The sequence below is a fragment of the Oryx dammah genome, unplaced genomic scaffold (genome assembly GCF_014754425.2).
Source record: "Oryx dammah isolate SB20612 unplaced genomic scaffold, SCBI_Odam_1.1 HiC_scaffold_5, whole genome shotgun sequence".
NCBI classification, from domain to species: domain Eukaryota; kingdom Metazoa; phylum Chordata; class Mammalia; order Artiodactyla; family Bovidae; genus Oryx; species Oryx dammah.
In genome coordinates this window covers 1,003,321-1,029,837 of record NW_024070189.1, presented here as the reverse complement: position 1 = coordinate 1,029,837, position 26,517 = coordinate 1,003,321, and the positions used below count along the sequence as shown (strand labels likewise).

At 40.2% G+C, this 26,517-nt stretch overlaps 1 protein-coding gene across 1 annotated transcript in view; it reads right to left on the bottom strand.

Annotated features, from left to right (window-relative positions):
• The window catches only part of TMEM232 (transmembrane protein 232), a 247,935-nt gene that overhangs the window by 220,436 nt on the left and 982 nt on the right, over window positions 1-26,517 (bottom strand). Inside the window, exon 2 of the mRNA XM_040239692.1 lies at window positions 2,214-2,325. Within this exon, the coding sequence (XP_040095626.1) occupies window positions 2,214-2,325 (112 nt within the window). The remainder of the gene's footprint in view (window positions 1-2,213; window positions 2,326-26,517) is intronic.

Here is a 26,517-nt window from a genome sequence, read left to right as displayed (position 1 = left end):
TGTCTTATAGTTAAGTCTTTCATGTCTTATATTTAAGTCTTTAAGTCATTTGGAGTTTCCTTCTATTTATGGTGTGAGGGTATGTTCTAACTTTGTTAATTTACATGTGGCTGCCCAGTATTTCCAACACATCTGCTGAAAAGACTGTCCATTGTATAATTATTGCCTCCTTTGTTGAAGATTAACCGTAGGTGAGTGGATTTACTTCTGGGTTCTCTCTTCTGTTCCACTGATCCATTAATCTGTTTTGCAAATAACACACTGTTTTGATTACTATAGCTTTGTAGTATTGTCTAAAGTCTGCAAGGGCTATACCTCTAGCCTTGTTCTTTTTTCCTCATGATTACTTTGACAATTCTGGGTCTTTTGTGGTTCCATATCAATTTCGGGATTTAGTTCTAACTCTGTGAAAAATCTCATGGGTAATTTGATAGGGATTGCATTGTATCTGTATATTGCTTGGGTAGTATGGCTATTTTACCAATACTAATTCTTCTAAACCAAAGCATCGGATACTTCTCCATTTCTTTGAATCATCTTCAATTTCCTTTACCAATGTTTTATAGTTTTCAGCATGCAAGTCTTTAATCACCTAGGTCATGTCTATTCCTAGGGTAATTTTTTATACACAATTTTAAATGGCTTTGATTCTTTTCTTTTGCTTTCTTTTTCTGATATCTCCTTGTTAGTGTAAAGAAAGGTAACAGATTTCTATATAGTAATCTTGTATCCTACCACCTTGCTGAATTCATTAATCCATTCTAGTAGTTTTTGTGTGGTGGCTTTAAGGTTTTCTGAATAGAGTATCAGGTAATCTGCACACAATGACAGTATTATCTCTTCTTTTCCAATTTGGATACCTTTTACTTCCTTTTCTTGTCTGATTGCAATGTCTAGAACTTCCAACACTATGCTGAATAGAAGTGGTAAGGGTGGACAGCCTTGTTGTGTTCCAGAATTTAGCAATAAGGTTTTCAGTTTTTCACCACTGAGTATTACACTGACTGTGAAAGTGAAAAGCGAAAGTTGCTCAGTAGTGTCTGACTCTTTGCAACCACATGGACTGTAGCCTGCCAGGCTCCTCTGTTCATGGGGATTCTCCAGGTGAGAATACTGAAGTGGGTAGCTGTTCCCGTCTCCAGGGGATCTTCCCAACCCAGGGATTGAACCCAGGTCTCCCACATAGCAGGCAGAATCTTTACTGTCTGAGCCACCAGTGGGTTATCATAAATGCCTTTTTAATATGTTAAGATATGCTCCCTCCATACCCACCTTGTTGAGAGTTTTAATCATAAATGGATGTTGAATTCTTTTTTCTAATCAACATTTTCCATGGATTTTTTCAAAATAAATTTAAATATATGGTAAACCATGAATAAAATACTGGGAAATAAATGCCACAGAAAAAGATGGCTTAATTTATTCGTTTGTTTTGTGCCGTTTTCATTTCACCAGTCATTTAGTATCATGTTCATGTTATTTCTCTGTCAAATCTGTCATCTCAAGATGGTATCTAATTAAGAAAAGGTGAAACAAAGATTTATTTTACCTTCTCTTCTGTTTTTATATTCTTTAAAAATTTGTGAATTAACGATATATTCCTAAAGAATGTATCTAGCAGGTTAGGTGAATAGTTTGTTACAGAGAAAGAACAGAGTACTCTGTGCATGTATAGTGAATGTTTAGGAGGCCTTTCTGTCCTTTCTTTTTAAAAAAGAAAAAACAAGATATGTTTGTTAACATTTTTTCAGCCAAATGTAGAATTTTCATAAATAAATATTTATTTACTGGCCTTTGATACTCTGATGTGGACTCTTGGACTACTGTCAACAGCTGTATTCCTCAATAATTTATGAATAATTTTCATCCAAAAGCCATTTGACATTGAATAATTTGGTCATAACCTTTAATTTGCATTTAGTATTTTTAACTATGTCTAAGGGGACGACAGAGGATGAGATGGCTGGATGGCATCACTGACTTGATGGACGTGAATTTGGGTGAACTCCAGGAGTTGGTGATGGACTGGGAGGCCTGGTGTGCTGTGATTCATGGGGTCGCAAAGAGTCGGACACGACTGAGTGACTGAACTGAACTGAACTTATAACTAAAGAAATATGTATTCTTATTTTTTCTTTCAATATTTTAGAACATGTAATCATCCACCAACTGGAAGAGAAAGTTCACATACTAAGTAATCAAACAGCCATTACCTTACATTTGATAATGTTTTTTCTAGCTATGTCCAATAGTTCTTCCTCCTCTTTTGGATTTTTTGTTTGATTGAATCTCAAGATGAATTCTTTTGTGATTGAAAATGGTAGCCTAAACCAAAAAAAGAAAAAGGAAAAAAAACAGTAATTATAGCTATGACTTCCAAATTTCAATCAATCAAACTTCCAGTGGCTAAGTATTATCTATTTCCTTAAAAATTACCTTAATGAGAAAGTCTCACACACACAAAAGTCAGTAAAGTAATATATCTATGTAGATATATGTAACATATTTTATATATATATATATATGTATATCTCCAGGCCTCCTAGATTAATCTTATCATACTCTTGGTTGAGAAACATAATTCTCATGATATCAAAGAAATTTTAGCCCCTTGAAAAAGAAAGCCCTGTTTCACAGTTACCAGAAGTCATATTGGTATATGTCTTCTTTATAGGTAAAATCCAGCATCACTTCATTATGCTGAAAACTGACTTATCTCCTCACATATTTCAGTGTTGGTTCAATTTGAGCTGAAACATTATTCCCTCCAAGAAAGTGGAGTCAGCCTGACTATGGCTGAAGAAAAGTTGGCAGGAGAGGAAAGATGTGTGTAGCAAGCTCAGAGAGGCGGCAATGAGCCAGATCTACTCTGGATGAGACAGGAGGCTAAGAGGAGTGGCACAATCCAACTTATGTCTTAACTGGATCATCCTGATGCTGTGCTGAGAGCTTGGAGTTTGGGCAAGTAGCAAGGGTTCTTAAGAGCACACACAAACTTAGGGGAAAGGTAATTTGGCTCAGATCAGAATTAGAGAAAATAATTAAAGGGAAGAGTCCAGATAATGGGTATATTTTGACATTAACTCCAACCAGACTTCCCAATGAATCAGAGATAGGCATAAGAGGAAAAATAAAAAGTCATGACTGAACTGAATAACTGAAAAGACGGAACTGCTATTTGCCAAGATGGGAAAGGTTGCTGGAGGAATAGATTTGGGGTCAGGGCAGAGAATAAGTTCAGCACTGGATGTGTTTTGAGTTGACCATGGCTGTCCAAACGAAGATGCAGAGTAAGCAGTTGGACATAGGAGTCTGAACTTGGGGGAAAGATTCAGGCTAAATATATAAATTTTGAGTCATTAGCATGCATAAGGTATTTAAAGTCTTTTGAATGGGAAGCATCCCATGGGTAAAGTGTAGAGAGAGTAGACAAGTAGTTTAAAGAGAAGTGAGGAAAGTTGAGGCTGAATGAAGAGAATGAATAAAGTGACTATAAAGATGTATCACAGAGTTTAGAACAGCATGGGATCAAAGTGATGTCAGAGGGATAGAAAATTGACAGTAGAATCAATGAGTTGCTTGTGTGATAAAATAATTGTTGGAGTCATACTATTAAAAGCACTGATCTGAGAGAATAAAACACATTTCTCAACAACTTACTGTATTTATAATTTTCTGAATTAATTGCTCTGTGGGATACAGAAAAAAAACATGAATAAAAATCAGATTTTTGCCCCCGAGTGACTCACAGTCCTATTGGGAAGACAGATGTATGTGAAAGTAGTCACAGTGTCGCACAATCACAGGATAAGCAGAGATGAGAGCGTGGTGCTCCGCAAACTAGAGCCAGATAGATGACCCGATGAGGAGCAAGGAGAGAAAGGACAGACTCTAACTACCACCCTGAAATATGCGTTTATTCAGTCAGTCAGTAAGCATTTACTATCTCTGTGTTTCAAGCACTTACCTTGGAACCAGGGTTCACGATGAAACCAACAAACAACCCTGCCCTCAAGCACGTGGTAAAACAGTGGAAGAGTTGAGGCGTCAGAACTCACAAAGTCTACTAGAATTGGGCATTTGGAATGAATAACTTCATTCTTGACTTTCTGTTCTCTTGCTCTTGGAAATATGTGCTTTGATAGATATGGTAAATGTTGGCTGAAAACTCTCAACAGTCATCTGGGATGACATGTCTTTGATCAACATGGACCTACTCTGCATGAACAGTCCAAAATAGCTTTAATCTTCCCCTTTGTACAGAGGCATATGGGAATAAAAATAAGATAGTCCCTTTATCCACCGAAATTTATAAACGCAGCAGTGTTGTTTATAACCAACTGAACATTCATGGGGGCCTCCCAACACTACTGTCTCCAACTCTACCCATCAGAAACAGCCAAGATCAATGCTTACAAACAAATCAAGCTATGTGAACTCTTTTTAACAAATAGAACCATGTAATTAACACTGCAGCATGTTTTCTTCATTAAATTTTTCAGATATTACTCAAGTTCATCTGATCCTAATATGCAGTAGTATGGATGTACACAACAAATAACAATTTCTTTGACAAATTCCCATTCCTTCCATGCTAACTGATACTGTAATTTCTTGTACATAAATTCTTGTAAATTCTTGTACATAAGCTAAGTATTTGGTAGCTGCACACTATTCTGAGTTATCAATCTCCACACTATTTTCAATAGTTAAATATTTGATTACCACTTCTACTTGTAAGCATATCTATATAGACATCATAAGAGAATTAAAAGGCAAAACTTCAAATGGTAGAACATATTTTCAAGACATGTAACTTACAAAGGGCTTATATCCATAATATAACCAGAATACAAAAGGAACTCTCAGGAATAGAAAAAGAAGTTTTAAACAGATAACTGACAAGAGAAGAAATCCATAACCACGTGAAACCACAGTTAACATCGTAAAATAGGGAAACTCAAATTAAACCGTCTCATTTAAGCAGATTTCCCTACCGACAACCACAGAACCACAGACACACACGTAGACAGTATCCAAGGGTTTCAAATACAAGTTAAAAATCTATTTTTTGAAATTAGATATTTATCTCACCTTTTCTATAGGCTCTAAGGAAAATGCATTTTTGTAATTTTATTTGTAAAGCAGAGTAAAGCCTCAGGAAGAAATTATCCAATTCAATTTTTATGCTTAGATTATACTTTTAAATAATTTTAGTTTTATCAATTATTTTTCAATATGGCTGTGGCCTGTAATGAATCATTAAAAATATGGAAAGCTAATGCTTCCCAGCTTTCTATACAGATACTGAGTACTTTAATTGATCTCCAACAGCTCATGTCAATAAATATTTAATAGGAAATAAATACAACTATTTTAACTATTTCTTTTCCCATTACAAATAGAGGTTGTCATACAAATGAATGCTTATTTAATGATAAGCACAACCCATGATAAGAAGCAAAAGAAAACTTGATAAAGTAAATAGGGGCATTTTAAAGGAAAATACATCTTAGTTTCATACACTCCAATTTCTTCAAAACATCAAAGAGTTTCACAAAGACAGATGTAATTGAGTGTAAGTGCGTAAGCGCAGTCCTGTGGAACAGGTCATGAGTAAGGTCATCATGCCAATTTTGACATAAAAGAAGCATGCTGAAGTCTTCAGACTGCATAGGTATCCAATCCAAGCGATTCTTCATTTACATTATCTGTGAATTTAGAACTTTCTTTAAGCTGACAGTTTATTTGTTCAGTAAACATTTAATGAAAGCCTCTCAAATACAAGATATTTTGCTAGACACAATGAGGGCTAAGAGAACAATCAGGCCTGGGCTCAGGAGCTCACAATCCAGGAAGGAACTGAGACAAATCACAAAGGAGACGCCCAGGACCCCGCCCAGGACCCCGCCCAGGACTCACTCCGCCCAGGACTCCACTCAGGAGACGCGATCCTGAGTGGAGCTCAGAAGCACAGATCATGATTCCAGTAGCCCTTGTGGACAAAATCTTTGCTTAATCATTTAATCTGTGTGAGGTATAGTTTCCCATCTGTGGAAATGAGGACAAGACTGGTAGAAATTTGAAAAGCGCTAAAGTGGAGCACATTGTCTCGTTTCTGGCACAGATTCGGCTCTGGATAACTATTAGTTATAAGAATCATGGTTTTTGGTTAAATGTTCAGAATGAGCTTCTTTGCAGAAATGGCACTTGAGTTACCTTGATGTGCAAACAGGTACCGGAACGTGACAGAATGGAAGTTGTCTTTTCAAAATCTTGTCTACGCTTCCTCCTGGTCAGATGACCATCCAGCTAGCACCTATATTCCCAGTCTTTCTGGCAGCTGGGTATGGCCACAGGACCAAACCAGTCGGTGGTGAGCAGATACAACATATGCAAATTTCAGGTCACCTCTAACTTAAAGACAGGCCACTTTTCCTAGAATAAACCATTTTCCCCCTTCCAATGGACTAGAAGACAAAAATGGTGCTGACTGGCTTTGATTAGGAAGATGAATACAATCATGAGATAATGAGGGTCCTGAGTTTCTCATTGACCCTAAAACCAGAGTTATCCAGTCAGCCTAGACCCACTGGTTCACATGTCAGATAAAAACACTTCTATCAGACTTGAGCCTCTGAAATTAGAGACTTTTTTTTATAGTTACTTCAAATTTACCCTAACACAATTACAAACTAAAAAGAATGATTTGAACCTAGCATAGAGAGACAGAATGCTTAAAATCAAGATAGGTAATGAAGATGGAAATGTCAGATTGAGACAGATATAAAAGACATTACACGGGACTCTGTGGTAGACTTAAACCTATCTACATCAGTGTCTGTTCTCTTTCATGCAGTTTGACATACACATATGTCTAGGTTTCAGCCAGTAAAAATCACCTCTGGGAAGCCTCTTGAAAATGTATACAAGCCCTTCCTCTCCCTTTCCTCTACTCTGGCCGCATGAAGCACAACTCTGATCAGCGGAGTCTTAGCAGCCATGATAGCGCATGAAGGCCCCTGAGTCATGCGCGTCAGACCAGCTGGCTAAGAGGCAGCTAAATTCTAGATCACCATGCCCGCTCTAGACTGACAATATTCAGACAAGTAAACTTCTGTCATTGTTATTTTAGATTCTCTTAGTTGCAGTGGGTACCAATCCTATATTTTACAGAGACTTCTGAGTCTTATCTGATAAACAAGAGAATTATTCAGCAGAAGAGTGACAAGATTACAGCAAGGCTTTAGGATGACTAAACTGAAAGTGGAACCTTGTACGGTCTGGAGTGAGGAGTGGCTACTGGTAAACAGTTGGGCAATTATTTCAACAATTTACATAAGAAATCATAAAGATATGAACTGCAGCCTGGGAAACAGTAATGAGGAAAAAATAAGTGAATGTGAGAAATGAGTTGGAAGCTAAATCAAAAGGGCTCAATGACTAATTAGCCGTGAGAAAAGAAATTTTGAGGGTGGACATAGAGATAATCTTAAGGCTCTGAGTCAACATGATTAGCAGTAGAGAGAGGGCATCAAGACAATTAGATGGAAACATTTGGGCAAATAATCTGTGCCATTCTGGACATATATCCTCTCTCCCATGGGACACTGAGTGGAGAGGTCTATTAATACAAATGAACTTGTGAGGCTTTCAGAAGCGGACGCGGCTGCTGCTGAGTCGCGTCAGTCGTGTCTGACCCTGTGCGACCCCATAGACAGCAGCCCACCAGGCTCCCCTGTCCCTGGGATTCTCCAGGCAAGAGCACTGGAGTGGGTTGCCATTTCCTTCTCCAATGCATGAAAGTGGAAAGTGAAGTCACTCAGTTGTGTCTGACTCTTAGTGACCCCATGGACTTCAGCCTACCAGGTTCCTCCATCCATGGGATTTTCCAGGCAAGAGTACTGGAGTGGGGTGCCATTTCCTTCTCCAAGGAAGTGGGTAAGATCTGGAAATAAAGACTTTGTGTTCACCTATGTATTCAAAGCCATGACATTTCAAGAGGAACAGCACTGGGGAAAAAAAAAAAAAAAGAATCAAGGGAGACAAATCCCACGGATGGAAGGCAAGAGGGAAAGAATGGTAAATATGATAGGAGATTCAGGGAAATAGTAGAGTGGAATTCAAACAAGTATACAACTTGGGGTGTAAACTCTGTGAGAATCGTTCGCTACTCACAGTCCCTGCTCAGCCAGTGGGTCCAGCTTCTATATTAGCACTGTGGCTCCACCCCCTAGGCCCTGGCCTTCGCTCACAGAGTCACCGTAGACATTTGACTTTCGCTAGGCCAACTGAGGGGCTTCCCCGGTGGCTCAGCTGGGAAAGAATCTGCCTGCAGCGCAGGAGACCTGGGTTCCATCTTTGGGTTGGGAAGATCCCTGAGAAGGGAGAGGCCACCCACTCCAGTAATCTTGCCTGGAGAATCCTCATGGACAGAGGAGCCTGGCAGGCTATAGTCCATGGGGTCGCAAAGAGTAGGACACAACTGAGTGACTAAGTACAGCACAGGCCAGTCAAACCTTCTCTCCAGGGCTTTGAAATAATTAGCTAATACCTTCATTAGTTGATGTCAGAGCTAAAAGTTTATGTACAGCCATGAGGTAGCTTTCATTGTCATTCAAGAGAACAAAAAGCCGCAAAGCACAGAGCTACTTGTTTGCTACTGTAACCTTGATCTATGTGTGTTGGATTATTTGCTCATATACAGCCTGAGTTTATAGCCTAGTGTAGACACAGACTGTATCTGTTGACCATTTTATCTCCAGTGTCTCTTGGAGACACATACTAATTAGTGAATGAATGAATGAGGCCTGGCTATAGCTTCCACTCTCATGTTCCACAAAAGAGCCCGGCATTCTTTCGCTGCATTTTCCTTTTGCTTAAGTTGGACATGTGCCTGTTCCTTGCGAACAAACAATATTAGACTGAGATGCCAAAGGAGAATAGACTGAAGATGAAAGCCATGATCCACAATGGGCGTCTTGCAGAGATGAAGACTACAGGTGAATGGAAATATCACTAGAGACAATGTCCAGGAAGTCAGTGGAGATTTTTTAAGAGTAGTTTGACTAGCTGCAACAGTATGCTTGGACTTCCCCAGTGGTCCAGTGGTTAAGACTTCATGCTTCCAGAGCAAGGGGTGTGGAGATGACCCCTGACCTTGTAACTAGATCCCACATGCCACAGCTAAGAGTGGGTGTGCTGCAGAAAAGACCCAGCACAGCCGAATGGATAAATAAGTAAAGATAAATTTAAAAAACAAAACCAGAATCTAGATTTCATGGTGCTAATAAACACTACATGCTTTAAACATAGTACTAATAAAATCAACAATCTGCTATACTTTTGGTAAGCTTGGTGTTTTGGGAAGGTGAAGGAAATGAAACTGAAATTTTAAATAACAATTAACCAGGCTGATGTTTCCTAAAACCCATAAGTACCAGCATAACTAAAGAATGGTCTGGCCCTTTCAGGTATGTATATGATACAACTAAAGGTATAAGGAATTCAGGAACAGGTTGAGTAATCTGAAGGGCATAACTAGAGAGTTGGGGATATGGGCATATATTTAGATTTATTCTATAAATATCTTCGGCACATTTGTCAGCCCTGATGCACTGATCTTGAATCTGGCCTTTGAAATGAGACACTGAAAACACACTTGGTCACTTCTGATGCCTGTGTAACTGATCACAGCACCTTCACAGTACGGATGTGCAAGAGGCTGGAAATATAGGCCTCAGATCCACTTCTAAAAATAGCTATGGTTTGACATGTTTGTATTAAGTCCTTCTTTTTCTTTAGGTCTTAAAGTTTGATTCAGTCTCAGCAAATGGAATACTGTCTTAAGCCTTAAAAATGCAAACCCTCCTCCTTAGTACTTACTAATAAAGAAAGCGTCAAACAGATGAGGGGCAAGGGGGCTGTTAATACAGAGTTCTGAGCAGAAAGCCATTTAGAAGAAACCGAAGGCTGAAAAATATTCACAAGAATAAAACCTAGTTCCTTTTCTAAATGAACGCTCCTCTATTTATAACCATTCTATTCTGCATGTTAACACTCAGTGGTCCTTTCAAGGCTGTAAGAGACATCTAGACTTCTAAAGTTTAATGTCATCTCTCTTTAAATGTAATTAATAATACCAAAAAGGATTAATTAGCTGGCATTGGAGACCCAGGAGATACTGGTTCGATCCCTGGGTCGGGAAGATTTGCTGGAGGAGGAAATGGCAACCCACTCCAGTGTTCTTGACTGCAGAATCCTATGGACAGAGGAGCCTGGCGGGCTACAGTCCATAAGGGTCACAAAGAGTCAGACACGACTGAGCGGATACACACAGATACACGCAGGTAACAGTACTCAAGCTGACATATTTAACTACTACAGATAGACAAATGCTGCCTACATTCCTTTGCTTAGAAAAGAACTTCAAACTTTATCTCTGTCCTTTCTCTCATTAGCCAAAGGAAAGCAAAAATCAATGACTGATATATTCATGGTTTAAGATGAATCTGACTTTTCTTTTGAAAATGAGTTACTCTTCAATGCCACAAATAATGGTTTAATGAAATCAAGGACACTCCTCCTTCAGGCAGATCTCACCAAAATTGTAAGGGCAAAAAATAGAGTCGAACCATGGCAACACTTGTTCACCATCTATAACTTGGATGCATGTCTGCCAGAGAACCCTAAGAGCCAGCTGATGCAAGTGGAGACAGAGATGCTAGGGCCTGCGGTCAGCAAGTCTGAGGGAACAAAGTGAAGGGATACTAATGGCCACGTCTCAGTACCGTACACTAGCAAGGGGATGATGCATTACGTTTTACAGCAATCTCCCAGGATGCTGGCATTACAGCCAACTCTGCCCTGCTTACCCACCTGGATCAAGGCCTGAAAGCAAGTTAACTCCTGGTAAGTGGCACAGTAAAAGAGTCATCTGGCAATAGGGAAGAGCTGACGTGACAACCAAAGCTAGGGAACACTGCTTGGAGGCTTTGTTCTAGAAAATTCAACTGAAGAAACATCGAAAAATATTTATTTCAAGGGTAAAGAAATCAGTTTAACTGTTAGAGAAGTGCAAAATAATGATAAATGATCAAGACAGAACTTTATTTCTCTTTCATGTGGTAGACCACGATAAGGAATCCAGGCTTGATATGGCAGCTCCAAGGAAGTGGAAGTTCTGACTTTTTACACCTGGCTAATAAGCTTTTCTCAACATATACCATTTATTTCATGGCCTAAGACGGCAGAAAGTGAAGAGGAACTAAAAAACCTCTTGATGAAAGTGAAAGAGGAGAGTGAAAAAGTTGGCTTAAAGCTCAACATTCAGAAAACGAAGATCATGGCATCAGGTCCCATAACTTCATGGGAAATAGATGGGGAAACAGTGGAAAGAGTGTCAGACTTTATTTTTGGGGGGCTCCAAAATCACTGCAGATGGTGAGTGCAGCCATGAAATTAAAAGACACTTACTCCTTGGAAGAAAAGTGATGACCAACCTAGATAGTATATTCAAAAGCAGGGACATTACTTTGCTAATAAAGGTCCGTCTAGTCAAGGCTATGGTTTTTCCAATGGTCATGTAGGGATGTGAGAGTTGGACTGTGAAGAAATATGAGCGCCAAAGAATTCATGCTTTTGAGCTGTGGTATTGGAGAAGACTCACGAGAGTCCCTTGGACTGCAAGGAGATCCAATCAGTGAGAGAACCATTTCCTAGACAGGTTGATAAGATGTCTAGGGGTCCCCAAGGAGAGAGGGGTCCGGAATTCTCAGGGAGGAAGAAAGGACAAACTTTTTTTTTCCTCTACATTCCTTAGGATTATGTATCCTGCCTGAGGACAGTCTCTGGATTAAACCTTCTGGCTAATCCTGTTTGCTATGACCAGTGCATTTTCTTGGCAAAACTCTATTAGTCTCTGCCCTGCTTCATTCCACATTCCAAGGCCAAACTTGCCTGTTACTCCAGGTGTTTCTTGACTTCCTACTTTTGCATTCCAGTCCCCTATAATGAAAAGGACATCTTTTTTGGGTGTTAGTTCTAAAAGGTCTTGTAGGTCTTCATAAAACCGTTCAACTTCAGTTTCTTCAGCATTACTGGTTGGGGCATAGACTTGGATAACTGTGATATTGAATGGTTTGCCTTGGAGAGGAACAGAGATCATTCTGTCATTTTTGAGATTGCATCCAACTACTGCATTTCGGACTCTTTTGTTGACCATGATGGCTACTCCATTTCTTCTGAGGGATTCCTGCCCGCAGTAGTAGATGTAATGGTCATCTGAGTTAAATTCACCCATTCCAGTCCATTTTAGTTCGCTGATTCCTAGAATGTCGACGTTCACCCTTGCCATCTCTTGTTTGACCACTTCCAATTTGCCTTGATTCATGGACCTGACATTCCAGGTTCCTATGCAATATTGCTCTTTACAGCATCGGATCTTGCTTCTATCACCAGTCACATCCACAACTGGGTATTGTTTTTGCTTTGGCTCCATCCCTTCATTCTTTCTGTAGTTATTTCTCCACTGATCTCCAGTAGCATATTGGGCACCTAATGACCTGGGGAGTTCCTCTTTTGGTACCCTATCATTTTGCCTTTCATACTGTTCATGGGGTTCTCAAGGCAAGAATACTGAAGTGGCTTGCCATTCCCTTCTTCAGTGGGCCACATTCTGTCAGGCTTCTTCCAACAACACAAGAGAAGACTCTACACATGGACATCACCAGATGGTCAATACCGAAATCAGATTGATTATATTCTTTGCAGCCAAAGATGGAGAACTCTATACAGTCAACAAAAACAAGACCAGGAGCTGACTGTGGCTCAGATCATGAACTCCTTATTGCCAAATTCAGACTTAAATTGAAGAAAGTAGGGAAAACTGCTAGACTATTCAGGTATGACCTAAATCAAATCCCTTATGATTATACAGTGGAAGTGAGAAATAGATTTAAAGGCCTAGATCTGGTAGATAGAGTGCCTGATGAACTATGGAATGAGGTTCGTGACATTGTACAGGAGACAGGGATCAAGACCATCCCCATGGAAAAGAAATGCAAAAAAGCAAAATGGCTGTCTGGGGAGGCCTTACAAATAGCTGTGAAAAGAAGAGAAGTGAAAAGCAAAGAAAAAAAGGAAAGATATAAGCACCTGAATGCAGAGTTTCAAAGAATAGCAAGAAGAGATAAGAAAGCCTTCTTCAGCGATCAATGCAAAGAAATAGAGGAAAACAACAGAATGGGAAAGACTAGAGATCTCTTCAAGAAAATTAGAGATACCAAGGGAACATTTCATGCAAAGACGGGCTCGATAAAGGACAGAAATGGTATGGACCTAACAGAAGCAGAAGAGATTAAGAAGAGATGGCAAGAATACATGGAAGAACTGTACAAAAAAGATCTTCATGACCCAGATAATCATGATGATGTGATCACTAATCTAGAGCCAGACATCTTGGAATGTGAAGTCAAGTGGGCCTTAGAAAGCATCACTACAAACAAAGCTAGTGGAGGTGATGGAATTCCTGTTGAGCTGTTTCAAATCCTGAAAGATGATGCTGTGAAAGTGCTGCACTCAATATGCCAGCAAATTGGGAAAACTCAGCAGTGGCCACAGGACTGGAAAAGGTCAGTTTTCATTCCAATCCCAAAGAAAGGCAATGCCAAAGAATGATCAAACTACTGCACAATTGCACTCATCTCACATGCTAGTAAAGTGATGCTCAAAATTCTCCAAGCCAGACTTCAGCAATACGTGAACCGTGAACTCCGTGATGTTCAAGCTGGATTTAGAAAAGGCAGAGGAACCAGAGATCAAATTGCCAATATCCGCTGGATCATGGAAAAAGCAAGAGTGTTCCTGAAAAATATCTATTTCTGCTTTATTGACTATGCCAAAGCCTTTGACTGTGTGGATCACAATAAACTGTGGAAAATTCTGAAAGAGATGGGAATACCAGACCACCTGACCTGCCTGTTGAGAAATCTGTATGCAGGTCAGGAAGCAACAGTTAGAACTGGACATGGAACGACAGACTGGTTCCAAATTGGGAAAGGAGTACGTCAAGGCTGTATATTGTCACCCTGCTTATTTAACTTATATGCAGACTGCATCATGAGAAACGCTGGACTGGAAGAAACACAAGCTGGAATCACGATTGACAGGAGAAATATTAATAACCTCAGATATGCAGATGACACCACCCTTATGGCAGAAAGTGAAGAGGAGCTAAAAAGCCTCTTGATGAAAGTAAAACAGGAGAGTGAAAAAGTTGGCTTAAAGCTCAACATTCAGAAAGTGAAGATCATGGCATCAGGTCCCATCACTCCATGGGAAATAGATGGGGAAACAGTAGAGACAGTGTCAGACTTTATTTTTCTGGGCTTCAAAATCACTGCAGATGGTGACTGCATCCATGAAATTAAAAGACGCTTACTCCTTGGAAGAAAAGTTATGACCAACCTAGATAGCATATTCAAAAACAGAGACATTACTTTGTCAACTAAGGTCTGTCTAATCAAGGCTATGGATTTTCCTGTGGTCATGTATGCATGTGAGAGTTGGACTGTGAAGAAGGCTGAGCACCGAAGAATTGATGTTTTTGAACTGTGGTGTTAGAGAAGACTCTTGAGAGTCCCTTGGACTGCAAGGAGATCCAACCAGTCCATTCTGAAGGAGATCAACCCTGGGATTTCTTTGGAAGGAATGATGATGAATCTGAAACTCCAGTACTTTGGCCATCTCATGAGAAGAGCTGACTCATTGGAAAAGACTCTGATGCTGGGAGGGATTGGGGGCAGGAGGAGAAGGGGACGACAGAGGATGAGATGGCTGGATGGCATCACTGACTCGATGGACGTGAGTCTGAGTGAACTCCAGGAGATGGAGATGGACAGGGAGGCCTGGCGTGCTGTGATTCATGGGGTTGCAAAGATTCAGACATGACTGAGCGACTGAACTGAACTGAATCCTGTTATCTTAAAATGTAAATTATGGGAGTAGGTCTGGTGAGATCTTTACAACCTCCAGACATTCTTTGGATTCATTGGAGAGTATATAACTCCATTGCTAACACTAGCAAGTGGGTACTCTTTCTATCCCCTTCTGATGTCTATGTCAGAAGCTTTCTCTATCTCCTTTATACTTTAATCAAACTTTATTACACAAAAGCTCTGAGCAATCAAGCCTTATCTCTGGCCCCAGATTGAATTCTTCTCCTCCGGAGGCCAAGAATCCTGGCATCTTTGTGTGGTTCAGCAACAACCTTTCACCAGTCCATCCTAACAGAGATCAGTCCTGGGTGTTCATTAGAAGAACTGATGCTGAAGCTGAAACTCCAGTACTTTGGCCACCTCATGTGAAGAGTTGACTCATTGGAAAGACCCTGATGCTGGGAGCAATTGGGAGCAGGAGGAGAAGGGAATGAGAGAGGATGAGATGGCTGGATGGCATCACCGACTCGAGGGACGTGAGTTTGGGTGAACTCTGGGAGTTGGAGGCCTGGCGTGCTGTGATTCATGGGGTTGCAAAGAGCTGGACACGACTGAGCAACTGAACTGAACTGGACTCAAGATGTCTGCTCCAACTGCTGCAATCACATCCTCATTCCAACTAAAAAAATAAATGGAGAGGAACAAGAAAATATACTACTCTTTTTAAAAAGGCACACAAAAGGACCCTGAATAGCCAAAGCAATCTTGAGAAGGAAAAATGGAGTTGGAGGAATCTGGTTCCCTGACTTCAGACGATAATACAAAGCTAAAGTAATCAAGACAGTGTGGTACTGGCATGAAACAGAAATATAGACCTATGGGGCCGGATTAAAAAGCTCAGAGATAAACTCATGCACTGATGGCCCCTAATCTACGACAAAGGAGGCAAGCATATGCAAGGGAGAAAGGGCAGCCTCTCCAATAAGTGGTGCTGGGAAAACTGGACAGGAGCATGTAAAAGAATGAAATTCAAACACTTCCAACACCATACAAAAAATAAACTCAAAATGCATTAAAGACCTAAATGTAAGACTGGACAGTATGAAACTCTGAAGAGGGAAACAAGGCAGAACGCTTTCTGACATAAATCACAGCAAGTCCTTTTTTGACCCAACTTCTACAGTAATGAAAATAAAACAAATGAGAGCTAATTAAACTTAAGTTTTTGCACACCAAAAGAAACGTTGTAAATGAGATGAAAAGATAATCCTAAGAATGAGAGAAAATATTTGCAAACTAAGCAACCGACAGGCTTCCCCAGTGGCTCAGTTGGTAAAGAATCTGCCTGCAATGCAGGAGACCTGGGTGTCATGCCTGGGTCAGGAGGGTCCCTGGAGAAGGAAATGGCAACCCACTGGACAGAGGCGCTGGGCAGAGAGGAAGGGCTTCATATCCAGACTATGACGCAGCTCAGGCAGCTCAATATAAAAAGAACAAACAACCCAATTAAAAACTGGGCAGAGCGACTTCACTGGTGGTGCAGTGGATAAAGGGGAAAAGTTCAGGTTTATTAACACTTCAGAAAGCTTTGAAGACTATAGGACGATAACTCCCCAGGTATGGAAAAAAACGTCCAGCAGCTTCGATGATACAGATGTAAAATAATCGAATAATTTGACTAAATCTTCCTAAGTAAGGTTTATATTCTTTTTAATTTTTTCCAGTCAGCTAATAAATGTGCATAGTTGATACAAGTCTTCAAAATCGTTTGGTCTTTCCCATCTCTAAAATGAAAGAGAAAGCACAAAAGACCATAGTCCACCTTGATAAAACACTTCTTAGTTATAAAAGAAAACAGTAACAAAATAGTATGTTCTGAACCAGTAATTCACTCAAGATTGTATGCTTCTCTTTGGTCCAGAATTGTGTGGACTTCAGCACCTCACTTTAAGGATTTGCATGGAACCTTACGTGCATTTTTTAACAGATGCCACACTAAGCCTGCAAAGCTCCTGTTTCTAACACAAATAAGTGAAGCAAATACAGTATGAGGTCTGACAATTCATGCAATATATAAAAAAAAAAAAAAAAAAAAAACACGTAAAATCCTTTCACTCGAACATAGGTCTCCACCTCATCTCAAAGAGCTGATCCCAGGGGGAGACTCTGGTTTACTGTGGCACAAGAGGCCACTGATACAAGACCAATTGTGTTTTCTAAATGACTGCACAGTTAAAAAAATCCAGGATTTTCAAGGTACTGAAAAGTTACAGGAGACTCTCTCCACATTGTCTGACTAAATATCTGAGGTAAGAGCAGTCAGGACGAATCCTAATCTCTTCTTCCAACCTCATAGAGCCTTAGAGAAAGCCACCTTGCTGCTCAGCTGAGAAGGAAAGAGAAAGAAAAAAAAAAAAATATATATATATATATGATCAATCTCAACATAGATTCATACCTCAGTCTTAAGACTTATCAACAAATTATAAAGCCATCATACTTACCTCCACAATATGCTCAAAACTATGTGCTGGAAACCTGAAGCTATAAGTCTACCCAGATGATTTGAATAAGGATAAAAGAAGTGCTAGAAGTTTAAGATATATTTTCAAAAGCTCAGTGGGTAAATTGGTAACAAGAGAGAATTAGTCATGTGAAAAATTAGTCATGTGAAAAACAGAGCATATATCAAAATAAATTACTCAAAATACAGAAAAAAAACAAAAAGATGGAAAATGAGGACAAGAGGAGAAGACGTGAAATATGAAATGAGATGGTCTAATATGCACTCAGTCACACGTCTCACAAAAAGAGAAAGGCAATATCTGAAGGAACGGCATCTAACACGCTTCAGGAATGATGAAAGAGACACAGTTCACAGATACAAAGGGTACAAGAAATCCAGTAGAATAATTCTTTCTAAATAATTTATCACATCAGAGGAAAACTGCAGAATACAAGGGAAAAAGGAATTTTTCAAGGCACCCAAAGTTGCGGGAAACAGATTAACCTTTAAAGAAATAGCATCAAAGTTTCAACTAACTTCCCAACAGCATAAATGGAAGCTGTTAGTGGAATGATATCAATGTGCTGGGGAAAAAAACAACGAAAGCAATAACAGACCAAGGATAATTGCATACTCAGTTTTAAATTTCTTTCAAAAACAACATTTCTTTCAAGAATAAAATAAAGGTACATTCAGACTAACAACAACAACAAAATCTCACTAAGGAAAATTCAAAAAGTTATACATCTGGCAAAAGGAAAACTAGTCTGAGAAGTAACAAACAATGAAAAAGAAAGTAATGAGTCATAAATAAAATATAAAGGGAAATTAACTGTTTAAAATAGTAATGAAGCCTAGTGAGATTTAAAACACACACACACACAAATACAACTTAAGTGTTAAAATTTGAAAAAAATCATCCTTAATCACAAAATGTTTATAGCATTCCTTTTAAATCAAGACTGTGATAAATATGCTTAGAATTAATAAGAGAATTTAGTGGTATCTCTATGTAAAATCAATACACAAATATCAATTATCCTTCTAATGGCAATAGCTAGAGAAGATATATATTTTTAAATGTGCATAAACTTAAAACAGAATCAAAAATACCAAATACAAAGGAATAAATCTAAGAAAAGACAGATAGTACTTCTATAAAAAATAACATCTAACCAAGAATGTAAAACATTCTGTATTGGGAATATATAAGACACTGATGGAAGAAATTAAAAACAACACAAACACAAACACATGCTGTGTTTATAGATTCAGCTCAGCTCAGTCGCTCAGTCGTGTCCGACTCTTTGCGACCCCATGAATCGCGGCACGCCAGGCCTCCCTGTCCATCACCTACTCCCAGAGTTCACTCAGATTCACGTCCATCGAGTCCGTGATGCCATCCAGCCATCTCATCCTCAGTCGTCCCCTTCTCCTCCTGCCCCCAATCCCTCCCAGCATCAGTCTTTTCCAATGAGTCAACTCTTCGCATGAGGTGGCCAAACTACTGGAGCTTCAGCTTTAGCATCATTCCTTCCAAAGAAATCCCACGGTTGATCTCCTTCAGAATGGACTGGATGGATCTCCTTGCAGTCCAAGGGACTCTCAAGAGTCCTCCAACACCACAGTTCAAAAGCATCAATTTTTCGGCACTCAGCCTTCTTCACAGTCCAACTCTCATATCGATACATGACCACAGGAAAAACCATAGCCTTGACTAGACGGACCTTAGTCGGCAAAGTAATGTCTCTGCCTTTAAATATGCTGTCTAGGTTGGTCACAACTTTTCTTCCAAGGGGTAAGCGTCTTTTAATTTCATGGCTGCAGTCACCATCTGCAGTGAGTTTGGAGCCCCCCAAAATAAAGTCTGACGCTTTTTCCACTGTTTCCCCATCTATTTCCCATGGAGTGATGGGACTGGATGCCAGGATCTTCGCTTTCTGAATGTTGAGCTTTAAGCCAACTTTTTCACTCTCCTCTTTCACTTTCATCAAGAGGCTTTTTAGCTCCTCTTCACTTTCTGCCATAAGGGTGGTGTCATCTGCATATCTGAGGTTATTGATATTTCTCCCAGCAATATTGATTCCAGCTTGTGTTTCTTTCAGCCCAGCGTTTCTCATGATGTACTCTGCATAGAAGTTAAATAAGCAGGGTGACAATATACAGCCTTGACATACTCCTTTTCCTATTTGGAACCAGTCTGTTGTTCCATGTCCAGTTCTAACTATTGCTTCCTGACCTGCATACAGATTTCTCAAGAGGCAGGTCAGGTGGTCTGATATTCCCATCTCTTTCAGAATTTTCCACAGTTTATTATGATCCACACAGTCAAAGGTTTAATATTGTGAAAACAACCATACGACCCAAAACAATCTACAGATTCAATGTAACCCATATCAAAATACCAATGGCAATTTTCACAATATTAGAACAAACGGTTTTATTTTGCATGCAGACACAAGAGACCTTGAATGACCAAACACATCTTGAGAAGGAACAGAGCTGGAACTGCCACATGATCTGATGTAGACAAAAGCCACATGTAATCAAAACCGCATGGTTTCGTCACAAAAACAGACACACAGATCAACGGAAAAGGATAGGAAGCCCAGAAATGACCCTGTACACTTATGGCCAACTAATCTGTGACTAAGGAGACAAGAATATACAAGGGGAAAAGGTAGTCTTTTCAGTAAGTGGTGCTAGGAAAACTCGACAGCCACATTTAAAATAATTAAATGTTTTCTTACACTACAAACAAAATTAACTCAAAATGGATTAAAGACCTAAATGTCATACTGGAAATAAATAAATAAAACTCCTAGAAGAGCACTTCCCTGGTGGTACAGTGGATAAGTATTTGCCTGCCAATGCAGGGGACATGGGTTCTATCACTGGTCCAGGAAAATTTCACACATCTTAAGCCAAGTAGGGTTCCCTGGTCTGCCTGCAATGCGGGAGACACGGGTTCGATCCCCGGATCAGGAAGATCCCCTGAAGAAGGAAATGGCAACTCACTCCAGTATTCTTGCCTAGAAAATCCCATGGATGGAGGAGCCTAGTAGGGTATAGTCCATGGGGTCGCAAAGAGTCAGACACGATTGAACGACTTCACTTTCACTTGGGCCAATTAAGCCCATGTGCCTCAGCTACTGAAGCCCTGTGTTCTGAAGCCCGTGATCTAGGGCTTCTGCAAGAGGAGTCACCAAAGAGAAGCCGCTGCGATGAGAAGCCCTTGGGGCGCAGGGGAGGGCAGCCCTGCTCGCCGCCGTCGCTAGAGAAAGCCAGTGCACAGCAAAGAAGACCCAGAGCAGACAAAAGTAAGCAAATAAATAAATAAATAATTTAAAAAAACCTCCTAGAAGGAATCATAGAAAACTCTTCAATGTAAATTACTGCAAATGTCTGTTGGATATTTCTCCTAAGGCAAAGGAAACAGAAGCAAAAATAAACAAATGGAACCTAATTAAATGTAAAAGCTTCACTTAAGAAAGGAAACCACCAACCAAGTGAAAAATAATCTTCTGAACAGGAGAAACTGACATGACTGATAAAGGATTAATAATCAAAATTCACAAACAGCTCATATAACTCAATATCAAAAGTAAACAAACATCTTGATTAAAAAACAGGCCTGAGTAGACATATTCCAAAAAGATATACAGCCCAACAGGCACATGAAAAGATGCTTAACACCTCTCATCAGAGAAATGCAAATCAAAACCACGGTGAAATGTCACCTCACACCTGTCAGAATGTCTGTCATCAGAAAGACCACAAATAATGAACGCTGATGAGGATGTGGAGAAAGGGGAATTCTTGTACAATGTTGATGAGGATGTGGGGAAAAGGAAATTATTGTACAACATTGATGTGGATATGAAGAAAAGAGAACTCTTTCACAATGTTGATGAGGATGTGAAGACAAGGAAATTCTTGTACAATGTTGATGAGGATGTGAAGACAAGGAAATTCTTGCACAATGCTGATGAGGATGTGAGGAAAAGGGAATTCTTGTACAACGTTGCTGGGAATGAAACTGGTGCAGCCATGGTGCAAAACAATGTGGAAGTTCCTCAGAAACTGAAAAAGAATTACCACACAATCCAGCAAGTCCACTTCTAGGTACACATCTGAAGAAAATGGAAACACTAATTTGAAAAGATTAAGCACCTCAACGTTCATCGGCAGCATTTACAACAACCAAGATATGAAAGCAATCTAAGTATTCATCAACAGATGAGTGGATAAAAAATGTGATATAAACATTAAATGGAATAATACTCAGCCATAAAAATGAATGAAACTTTCCTATTTGCAACATGGACCTGGAGGTTATTAGACTTACTGAAGAAAATCAGATAGAGAAAGACAAATATTGTATGTTACCACTTATATTTTGAGTATAAAAAATAAAGCAAAAAATATAAATGTAACAAAACAGAAAGAGACTCACAGGTAGAGAGAATAAACCAGCAATTACCACTGGGGAGAGGGGAGGAGGCAGGGAAAGGTCGACGTAAGGTATTAAGTCACACACTATGTATAAAACAAATAAGCTACAGAGATATACTGTACATCACAGGGAATACAGCCAATATTATAACAACTGTGAATGCAGTACAGTTTCCAAAAACTTTAAATCACTATATTCTATGCCAGCAACTATTATTTTGAACTACACCTCGATAAAATAAAAATTTTAAGTAGAAATAATAAGCAGGATTATTACTGAAGAAGAAATTTGGAAAATGCATCATATTGACTATTAAATAGTATCACTAAATGACAGTGATTAAGGCAGCTTGGTATTAATATAAAAAGGGACAGGTAATTCCCCAACAGTCCGGTGGTTCAGACTTGGTGCTTTCACTGCAAGGTCCCAGGTTCGATCCCTGTCGAGGGAACTAAGTATCCACAAGCTGCATAGTGTGGCCAAAATAATAATAATATTAAGGGACAAATAGACCAGGGAAATAGAAAAGAGAGCCCAGAAACATACCCACTATATGTGGACACGATTTATGTAATAGTTGTGCTAGAAAAATAGGGAAGAAAGATATTCTTTTTGATACATGATACTGATCAAGTTGGTATGCACACAAAAATGAGATATTGGACCATCACTTATCATTAACAAAAGTCATTTCCATATATGTTAAAAGAAAAAACAGTAAGATTAATAAAAATAATTTATAACAATATCCACCTGATCTTGTGGTATAGACACATTTTTTTAACCAAATTACAAAAATGACTAATCACTAAAGACAGAATTAATAATACAAATGAACTTACTTACAAAAGAGAAAGAGACTCACAGGCTTAGAAAACAAGCTCTTGGTTGCCAAGGGGATGCGGCAGTTAAGGACTTTGGGAAGGTCATGTACACACTGCTATATTTGAAATGGATAACCAACAGAAACGTGTTGGATAGCACATGGAATCCCCAAATGATGTGCCAGCCTAGATGAGAGGGGGATTTGGAGAATGGATACAAGTATATGCATGGCTGAGTCCCTTCACTGTTCACCTGAAACTATCACTACATTGTTAACTGACGGTTCAGCTCAGTCGTGTCTGACTCTGCAGCAGCAGGCCAGGCCTCCATGTCCATCACAAACTCCCGGAGTTTACTCAAACTCATGTCCATTGAGTCAGTGATGCCACCCAACCATCTCATCCTCTGTTGTCCCCTTCTCCTCCCGCCCTCAATCTTTCCCAGCATCAGGGTGTCTTCAAATGTCTGCTCTTCAGATCAGGTGGCCAAAGGCTGGGAGCCTCAGCTTCAGCATCAGCCCTTCCAATGAATATCCAGGACTGATTTCCTTTAGGATGGATGGGTTGGATCTCCTTGCAGTCCAAGGGACTCTCAAGAGTCTTCTCCAACACCACAGTTCAAAAGCATCAATTCTTCAGTTCTCAGCTTTCTTTATAGTCCAACTCTCACATCCATATGACTACTGGGAAAAACATAGCCTTGACTAGATGGACCTTTGTTGGCAAAGTAATATCTCTGCTTTTTAGTATGTTGTCTAGGTGGGTCATAACTTTTCTTCCAAGGAGAAAGCATCTTAATTTCATGGCTGCAGGCACCATCTGCAGTGATTTTGGAGCCCCACAAAATAAAGTCTCTGACTGTTTTCATTATTTCCCCATCTATTTGCCATGAACTGATGGAACTGGATGCCATGATCTTAGTTTTCTGAATGTTGAGCTTTAAACCAACTTTTTCACTTTCCATATTCACTTTCATCAAGAGGCTCTTTAGTTCCTCTTCGCTTTCTGCCATAAGTGTGGTGTCATCTGCGTATCTGAGGTTATTGATATTTCTCCCGGCAATCTTGATTCCAGCTTGTGCTTCTTCCAGTCCAGCATTTCTCATGATGTACTCTGCATAGAAGTTAAATAAGCAAGGTAATAATATGCAGCCTTGAGATACTCATTTTCCTATTTGGGACCAGTCTGCTGTTTCATGTCCAGTTCTAACTGTTGCTTCCTGACCTGCATACAGATTTCTCAAGAGGCAGGTTAAGTGGTCTGGTATTCCCATCTCTTTCAGAATTTTCCACAGTTTATTGTGATCCACACAGTCAATGGCTTTGGCATAGTCAATAAAGCAGAAGTAGATGTTTTTCTGGAACTCTCTTGCTTTTTCAATGATCCAGTGGATGTTGGCATTTTCATCTCTGGTTCGTCTGCCTTTTCTAAATCCAGCTTGAACCATCTGAAAGTTCACAACTCATGTACTGTTGAAGCCTGGTTTGGAGAATTTTGAGCATTACTTTGCTAGCATGTGAGATGAGTGCAATTGTGCGGTAGTTTGAGGATTGTTTGGCATTGCCTTTCTTTGGGATTGGAATGAAAACTGACCTTTTCCAGTCCCGTGGCCACTGCTGAGTTTTCCAAATTTTGTGAAATATTGAGTGTAACACTTTCACAGCATCATCTTTTAGGACTTGAAACAGCTCAACAGGAATTCCATCACCTCCACTAGCTTTGTTCATAGTGATGCTTCCTAAGACCTACTTGACTTCACATTCCAGGATGGCTGGCTGTAGGTGAGTGATCACACCATCCTGATTATCTGGGTTGTGAAGATCATTTTTGTACAGTTCTTCTGTGTATTCTTGCCACCTCTTCTTAATATCTTCTGCTTCTGTTAGGTGCATACCATTTCTGTCCTTTATTGAGCCCATCTTTGCATGAAATGTTCCCTTGATATCTAATTTTCTTGAAGAGATCTCTAGTCTTTCCCATTCTATTGTTTTCCTCTATTTCTTTGCATTGATCACTGAGGAAGTCTTTCTTATCTCTCCTTGCTATTCTTTGGAACTCTGTATTTAAATGGGTATGTCTTTCCTTTTCTCCTTTGCCTTTAGCTTCTCTTCTTTTCTAAGCTATTTGTAAGGACTCCTCAGACAATCATTTTTGCCTTTTTGCATTTCTTTTTCTTGGGGATTGTCTTGATCATGGGGCTTCCCTCAACTCAGTTGGTAAAGAATCTGCGTGCAATGCAGGAGACCCGGGTTCTATTCCTGATTTGGGAAGACCCCCTGGAGAAGGAAATGGCAACCCACTACAGTGTTCTTGCCTGAAGCATCCCATGGACAGAGGAGCCTGGCAGGCTACAGTCCATGGAGTCAGACATGACTTAGCGACTAAAGAGACAGAGATCACTTGATCACTGCCTCCTGCACAATGTTACGAACTTCGGGCCATAGTTCATCAGATCTAGTCCCTTCCACTGTATAATCATATGGAGAAGGAAATGGCAATCCACTCCAATACTCTTGCCTGGTATATTCCATGGATGGAGAATCCTGGTAGCCTACAGTCCATGGGGTCACAAAGAGTCAGACACAACTGAGCAACTTCACTTTCACTTCCACTGTATAATAATAAGGGATTTTATTTAGGTCATACCTGAATGGTCTAGTGGTTTTGCCATTTCTTCAGTTTTACTACAGTACAAAATGGTTTTGGTGGTTAAAAAAAAGAAAGAAAAAAGACAGAATTAACATGTTCTGTTTGATATAGTCAATAATTCCATCCCCCGGTATGTACTCTAGGGAATGGAATGGAAAATATGATTTTATGTATCTTAAGTGAATGGAAATAATATATGCCAAAATTATAACTGGAAAGACATGTGGTCAAAGCAGTTTATCTGCTATCTATACTTTATTAATTAATTAGGGCTTCCCAGGAGAAGGAAATGGCAACCCACTCCAGTATTCTTGCCTGGAGAATCCCATAGACGGAGGAGCCTGGTGGGCTACAGTCCACGGGGTTGCAAAGAGTCGGACACGACTGAGCGACTTTACTTTCACTTTTCCCAGGTGGTGCGCCTGGTAAAGAACCCACCTGCCAATGCAAGACATGTAAGAGATGTGGGGTCCATCCCGGGGGGCGGTCAGGAAGATCCCCTGGAGAAGGAAATGGCAACCCACTCCAGTATTCCTGCCTGGAGAATCCGATGGACAGAGGAGCCTGGTGGGCTACAGTCTACAGTGTTGCACAGAGTTGGACACGACTGAAGCGAGTTAGCACACATGCACGCATTCTTTATTAAAGAAAAATATTTGAAACAAACAGAAATACGTCAACACATAAGTTCTATTACATACTCTATTGTGCTCTTTAAGTTCTTATAAACTTCTTGCACTTCCTTGGTGCTACAGTAGCCAGGAGTCCTCCTGCCAGCGCAGGGGATGGAGGTTCAATCCCTGGTCCAGGAGGACGCTGCAGGCTGCAGAGCGACTGAGCCTGCGCTCTAAACCCACGAGCCGGAAGGGCTGCGCCCGCAGGCCACAGCTACTGAGCCTGCGCTCTAAGCCCGCGAGCCGGAAGGACTGAGCCGGCAGGCCACAGCTACTGAGCCTGAGCTCTAAGCCCGCGAGCCGGAAGGGCTGCGCCCGCAGGCCACAGCTACTGAGCCTGCGCTCTAAGCCCGCGAGCCGGAAGGACTGAGCCCGCAGGCCACAGCTACTGAGCCTGCGCTCTAAGCCCGCGAGCCGGAAGGGCTGCGCCCACAGGCCACAGCTACTGAGCCTGCGCTCTAAGCCCGCGAGC